Raw genomic sequence first — 7,348 nt, forward strand, 5'->3', positions numbered from 1 at the left:
TGGCGGGAGGAGGGGGGGTTATGAAAAAAGACTTTTGTTGCTCTGAGGGACATGAGGAGCTGCTCCATGTGTGTGAGGAGGAAACTAAACTAACCTTCTGTGGACTTTCTTACTCAATGTGTGTGTGTGTGTGTGTGTGTGTGTGTGTTATTTCGTTGCTTATGGTTTCCATGCCCCATAGCACCAACACACTTGAAACCGGATCTGAAAGGCAACAGCTTCATATTTCAAAACATTAAAAACGTGCTCCACAACATTTTCGGGACTTTTGTCGATTATTGTTTATCAACGTTCGATAATGAACAATAATCGAGGACGGTGAGAGAGTTCTTTACACCTCCACAGGTCACCGTAGATGGACAGTAACTGGTGTAACCGGGAGAAAAGTCTGTCGAATTCTGAGTTAAAATTAGGCCGCGGTGTGTGTGTGTTTTAACGCTCCTCTTACGCACAGTTCCAGTGGAAGGTGTTAAAATTTCGGATTGACATTGAGATTGTAATTCCCTTCGTAGTTTTCTCACCTTTTCGATTGCGCCTCGGACGGGTTTCTGTCCCTCTGCCGTCTGTTCTTGAACCAGTTGCTGACCTGGGTCAAGGAGAGTCCAGTGATCTTGGCCAGGTTTCTCTTCTCGGCCGGAGACGGATACCTATTCTGATTATACAGATCCTTCAGCGCGTTCCGGGACCTCTCCTTAAAACAATACACGGTCTCCTCTCCGTCCCAGATAGTCCTGGGGAGCGGGTACTTTCTCCGGATCCGGTACTTGTCCACGGCGCCCAGGGGTCTCCCCCGCGCCTTCTCCGCCTCGGTGTACCGGGCCTTGTACCACAGATCCTGCAGGACGGTGTGGTTGGACGGACTGAAGCTGTGGTTCTCCAGAATGCTGTACAGCTCCTGGTACCGCGCCTGGTGGAAAGCGACGAGGGCTTGCGCTTTCAGGATGCTTTCGTTGCCGCGGAGCAGGTCGCTCTGTGGCAGGGACCACAGGAACCTGGCCAGCCGGTCCACATTGCCTCCCTGCTGCAGAGCCTCGCACACGCACGCCACTTGCTCCGGGGAGAAAGCCAAAGAGGACGCGGCGCTCACCAGCAGCTCCGTGCGCACCGCGTCTGCGCTGGGAGTCGCGCGCTCCATGGACAACTCCGCCGCGTCCAGGGCCACAAACTTGATGCTCTCCCTCTCATTCAGCTCCTTCACATTTTCCCTCTTGATGTCATTTGCTGCTGTGACTTCTCCGGCAGAAGAAGAAGACATTTTTTTGTTCAAGCCTTCCCTGTGGTAAAGTCACTCCTCCCAGCTTGATCAGGTTACCTCCTCGCCATGCGAATGCGATCGGATATCTGACAGCAGCTGTAAGTAGACACCTCTCTCCCCTTTTCCTTCCAACGTGACTTTTACTCTGCGGGGACTGGGGCTGGAAGGAGACGCACTGGGGTCTATCTGCGGGAGAGCCACGCTATTGGCCGCCGATGGAGCCACAAGGGAGGAGCAAGCCGATTCAGACTCGAATGTTTGCTCTCCAGCTGTCACTCATGCACTTCCAGTATATTCCCGTAACTCACCTGTGCAAGGTGAGTGTGTGTGTGTGTGTGTGTATGTGTGTGGGATCGTGAGAACGGGATATCCCTGCTGTCTGTATGAGAAGCTGCCACGATTTTGAAGCAGATAAATACCTAAGTACCCCCCCCCTCCAGCCCCCCACTCCCTTTACCCTCTATTTCCATGGAGGTTCAGCGGTGGAATCATATAGGAAAAACTGACGTTTGTGTATCCTGATGTATAATGTTTTTGACTTTCGAATAATCCCCCATAAAACCTGGGAGTAAAACAATATTGGTTACATAGAGTAGAATATTAACAGCTGAGAGTATCTGTAAAATACTACGGTCCTTCAGTGAAAGTACTTCTTGTTCAAACCAATGTTTACTGTGATTATTTACAGTGATTATTCCTTCATGATTGATCAATTATTTTAATAAGAATTTAAAATATGATATTGATGATATTTCTTACATTTTTGTACTATGGTATATCTTCTTATATTTTTTACTGTACTCTACATTTTCATGTTTTCTATAATGTATGATCTAGTAAGAAGTAATTTCTAAAAACAACATTTTTGACGTTTTTATTTGTCTCACATCTTGGCCTATTTTTCTAGAACTTTATTTTTTGACCCCTTCAACAAATTAGTTCAATATGACTCCCCTCAAATACGTAACGTAAACCACATGTACATATATATTAAAAGCCAATATATAACATAATCTCATATTCGATCCGTAACTGTGTAATAGATGGAGGGAAAGTATTTCTTTATGAAGACACGTTGTCAGTTCATCTCATGTTTCAGCATGTTTCATATTTGTCTCCCATGGAGTCCTAGAATTAGCTCTGTATATTATTTTCACCATTTCCCACCAAACCAACCATCTGTTTTAGATTCATATAAAAACATTGTGTTGAAGTGAGATATCTGTCTGCTAGGTTTTTTTTTTTTTTTTTATAAAAAACCAACTTGTATCTGTACTCTAACTGAAGATTAGTTTCCTAGTTTGTCTTAAAACCACGGAGCCTGACTTTACTGTTACTGACAGTCACACACACTGTCAATAAATCAATAGGCCTATAAGACACAGGCCTGGGCTTTTAGTCGGCTAATACTCGTACGTCTGCTCCCCTGGGCTGAGGAGGCTGTGGAGGCTTCCTAATGACTGGACTTCAACAGAAACTACCTTTGTTGGAGTTCCTTTTTATTATTCATAACATTGTTTAACTATTGAAATCATTCCGCAGAATCATCCTCATTATTGAAAAAAAAGTCTCGTTTTAGCGCCACATAGTGGATAAAGTAAATCTGCATGCAATTTTTTTTTTTAGGCTTATTAAATATGTCAAATACTATACCTTTGCTCCCATTATGAATGCATGTATATTGGTAAATAGCTTTGCCTTCATTTTTTTTTTAGCCTATCCTGAAATCTACACTGTTTAGACTCAGATCCTAAGCTGGTCCTTCAAGTCCTGGGTTGTTGGTGAGTCAGGATGATTTGCATAAAAGCACAAGGAAGTGGCCTCCTCCAGTCTGTTTACCATACTGTTCTGGTTCAATGCCTCCATCAGCCTCAGGGGCCACACGGTAGAAGACGGGTGAGTGTTCTTGCCTTACAACAGGAAGATCACTGGTTTGATTCCCAGTGGTAATTGATAGTCCTGCTGTGTAGATTTGGTCAAATATTCATTTTCCCTCACAGTCCAGCAACATGACATAACAGGACATAAGATGTTTTTACACATTTTATAACCAGTGCCATTGATTTACAACAAGAAGTTCATCAGTTTTGATGATTTGGTCACTGGTTTGATCGCTGGGTCGATACCCCGACTACAGCAGCCAGAGAAATTAACCTCAGTTGATCATAGGTGTGAATGTTAGTGTGAACCATTGTTTGTCTCCATATGTGGCCCTGTGATCGACTGGAAAAGAGTTGAGCTGTAGGAAAGATCTCTTCAGTTTTGTAAAGGACTTGTTCTGTTTTCATTATTTATTGTGAATGTAAATTCATTTATCACAGTGTACAGTCTAGCCATGCATCATTTAAAGTTAAACGTTTCCCCCAGACCAAGTCACATTCAACAAGAAACAACATGAATGAATTCCGGACTGCCTGAGGATCAACATCTGTTATAGATATATATATGTTTTTCTTTTAATACTGCTTCAGGTCAACATAAGTAAATATCAAGGTATAAAAGGAACAGGAACACTGAAAGAATGTCTCATTTAATTCACCACGTTAAGAATTAATTTCGTGTAAAACGAGCATGAAAGACCAAACTGTGACGTCTTTAAAGTTCTGCTTCGTTCACGGCTCGTCCACCGCTGTTGAGGGGAACACTTCTCATGTTCGTAGTTTCCGGTCGGACAACTTTGCATGTAACGCAGCCTGAGCCTGTGAGAGTAAAGCAGTTAAGTGTTATAAGTTTAACTTGTCCCCGTTGCTTGTATTTTTATCAGTAAGAGATGGACGACCAGGGCTGTCCGAGATGTAAAACAACGAAATACAGGAACCCGTCACTGAAGCTGATGGTGAACGTGTGCGGCCACACGCTGTGAGTATTTACCCCTGACATACACTGAAGCTAATGCTGCTACAGCACTACTGTGGGCTTCAGGTAGCAACATAATGTGGAGAAAAAAACCTCACATTTACCAAAATACTTCTAAAGTGCACTATGTATTGTGAATGTTTTTTCAAGCTCGTCGCTGTTTCCCAGCGGTTTAAACAGTGCGTGAACATTGTTTGTAGGCTAAAAGCTAACGACTTGCTATCTTGAACATGACCCTCTGGTGTAGCTGGAACAAGTGTGATACTGTGTAGAAGCCTCCAGAAAGATGACACAGCTCTGACAGCTGAGCTGATGACGTTTGGGTGTTTATCTGTCACTTCGTTAACTACACACAAACAGCCCATTGATCAGTGTGTGTGAACCTGGAGCTGAAAGTCCTGGTTAATGGTAAATCAGCTGTTCATCCGTCGGTTGTTTTGAATCATTTTAAAGGTATATAAGTTTCACTAAAATTCACAAAAAACCCCAACAAATTATAACACAATAAAATGTCGTCTGTTTTATTTATTTATTTTCTTTTTCTAAGAAAGAAAAACATGTTTTGACAGGCTGTTATTTATTACCTCTAACATTAGGATGTCAATAATGTTGCTGCTAATTAATTACATTTGATGCGTCTCCATCTTTGTTGTCCCCATTACTATGTCTTATGAAACTAACTTTTTTTAAAAAATTACAAGACATACAACAAATGTATTAAGATAAGTCTTTCTTTATAATATAATTTAATTTAACATTCAGTTCCCTTTTTTTACTTCTTTTAGATTGTATGCATGAAACACTAGTCTCAAATATGAGACATCAGCCACAGGGGCAGCCATCTGCATATTTTTGCATATAACATGAAAAGATGAGAGATGTGTACAATTAAAAACTGTCCAATACTGCAGTGCCATTTTATTATAGAAAAATGTTTTTATCACTAATAATCTAACGTCTACCAAGTTAAATATGAAACACTGCTTATATCCTGCTGCTACTACAACTGATATGAAAAGCATTTTGTTTTTCTTTGTCTTCAAACCTAAACCTTGAACTCTCCAGGCTGTTTCTTAATCACCTGTAACTTATTGGAGACATTTGCTATTGTGGATGAAAGCTTTTCTACTCAACCATATATTTAGTTTCTCATGTTTAAAGTAAACAAATGAAAAAAAGTATTTTTATTCTTACGAATTAGATCTCTGATAATGAATTCAAACGAATTGTAACGCTTCAGTGAACTTTCCTGATGTGTCAGTTTGGTGGGGTGGTGTCACCTGGTTGGAACCTGTTTGCTGAGCATTTTCCAACACGTAACCTTGACACCTGTTTTTTTTTTTTTAAATCACTCTGTAAATGAAGGGGACCCGGTCTCTGTGAGAACCATGCAGCGACGGTGATAGCCTGATGAGCGCGTATTTTTCGACCCTGTCTATTTATTGACCGAACCATCAGGAAGCAGTCGTGCTTTGTCATCAGGTCAGAGAGCTCATAACTCACTGACTGCGTCTGGATGCAGGGCAACACACAGAAAATTAAAATGATTCTGCAATGAAGCACTTTGGGGTGATGTCCTGGCTCAGGTCACCTTGAAGCTGATAGGACGCTGAATTTATGCACAACAAATTGGAAACTGCTTTAACTCTCAGACTGTATTAGTATTTTCATCACTGATGTAACTTGGCTTGTTTGCACTAAGGCTTACTGATGAGCCTGGATGTGGAGAATTGTGTTTTATCGAAAAACAAGTTTTTTCTGTTGCACGTTGACTAATGCCATGTTTGAAGCTAACAAGTCTTTAAACAAAGGAGAAACAGAGAAGCATTACTAGCCTTCACTTGTGGTGAACACACAAAACAATTTCAGTTTACTGTATATTGAAATAAATATTGTACTTTCTAGCTTGTTTGAACCAGAGTTAAATTTGAAATATTTACACAAACAAACCAATTAGCGGAATATTCAGTGTCCTAACCTTTGGCTGCAGCGCCACTGTTGGTAACTTCATTTAAAAAGTGTTGACCAGGCTTTCTGACTTGTCGATGCACTGCAGTATTGTGCCCCTCCACCTCTAACACACGTCTAAATTTAAATCCCACAGCACATTTTGTATCACTGTCACTGTGAGTGTTGTTATTTATTACCCTGCACAATGACACCAGATACGTGTGCCTTTGGCGTTGGACGCTGAGCACGCAAGGAGCCACAAACAATGTCAGGACAGAGTAGGTCGTCTCCCATATGTAATGGGGAGGCTTTTGTGCCAGTCTACGCTGGTCTACATGCAAGTGTGTCCCTGGGTGAGTCCTCTAAAGCAAAGATCAACTACTTGCTTTGCTAATGTGCTAATGGTAGGGCTGTGTATTGGCAAGAATCTGGCGATACGATACGCATCACGATACAGGAGCAACAGTACGATATATTGTGATATACTCCAATACTATAGGCTCAACGATATATTGAGGAATTTTTGAAGGCTGTTTAATTGTCGGAAAAAACTCAGGATGCAGGATTTCGTTTCAGTCTTCCTCAGATGTGGAATCAAGAAAAAACTTATAATAAACATATATTAGAGGAGAAAACAGGAGAGTAGAATCCAGGAAATGATTCCAGTTTTGTCACCTTATTGAACAGTAAATAAAAGTACAGTGGATACCATTTGACAACCTCAGTAATTGCCTTAATATTAACTTTAGGATCAAGTGTTTGTCAGGTCAACAGTGTAAAGACAAACCTCTTTGTAAAGCCTCGTTGACCAGTGGGAGATGCACTGAAACCCTGTTTGTTATGTATATGAATCATCGTGGATTGTGCAAACAGTGAAAACTATTACGCACCACGTGGCATCATAAAGTAAAATGTCAAGTTCTTCCCATGGACACCCTGTAGTTGAACGGTAAATTATATTTCTTTTAGGATTTGTTCATTGTAATTATCCACAGTAAATATATTTCCTTGGAGTCTGACTGACTTCAACCTTCAGTCACTTGGTTTAGCACTGACTGGTTAAATATGAAACTACACATAAATATGAAAGTGGTGTAAATTCTTCTTTAACAATTTCTTAATTCTAAAATATGTGCATATAGGACCAGTACTCATGGTTACTATTTAATATAAATAGATATTCTTAACTGACTTATTCACATCTTGGTTATTAACACCTACTGTCTTTGCTTTCAGCTATATTAAAATAAACCCCTATGACTATGTGCTTCATTTTTTAAATAGGTT

The 7,348-nt window shown here is 40.8% G+C and overlaps 2 protein-coding genes across 3 annotated transcripts in view; one reads left to right on the forward strand and one right to left on the reverse strand.

Moving 5' to 3' along the window:
• Window positions 1–1,884, reverse strand: part of six4a (SIX homeobox 4a) — an 8,254-nt gene extending 6,370 nt beyond the window's left edge. The window contains exon 1 of the mRNA XM_008307550.2: window positions 522–1,884. Coding sequence (XP_008305772.1) covers window positions 522–1,255 — 734 coding nt within the window. The 5' untranslated portion in view covers window positions 1,256–1,884. The remainder of the gene's footprint in view (window positions 1–521) is intronic.
• A 1,971-nt stretch (window positions 1,885–3,855) lies between these two features.
• Window positions 3,856–7,348, forward strand: part of mnat1 (MNAT1 component of CDK activating kinase) — a 60,186-nt gene continuing 56,693 nt past the window's right edge. Inside the window, exon 1 of one of the 2 annotated variants that reach the window (XM_025054931.1) lies at window positions 3,856–4,114. In XM_025054931.1, the coding sequence (XP_024910699.1) occupies window positions 4,026–4,114 (89 nt within the window). In that variant the 5' untranslated portion in view covers window positions 3,856–4,025. The remainder of the gene's footprint in view (window positions 4,115–7,348) is intronic. The other variant, XM_008307528.3, reaches the window with a different exon arrangement.

This window comes from Cynoglossus semilaevis, chromosome 1 (genome assembly GCF_000523025.1).
Source record: "Cynoglossus semilaevis isolate Cse_v1.0 chromosome 1, Cse_v1.0, whole genome shotgun sequence".
Classification (NCBI taxonomy): domain Eukaryota; kingdom Metazoa; phylum Chordata; class Actinopteri; order Pleuronectiformes; family Cynoglossidae; genus Cynoglossus; species Cynoglossus semilaevis.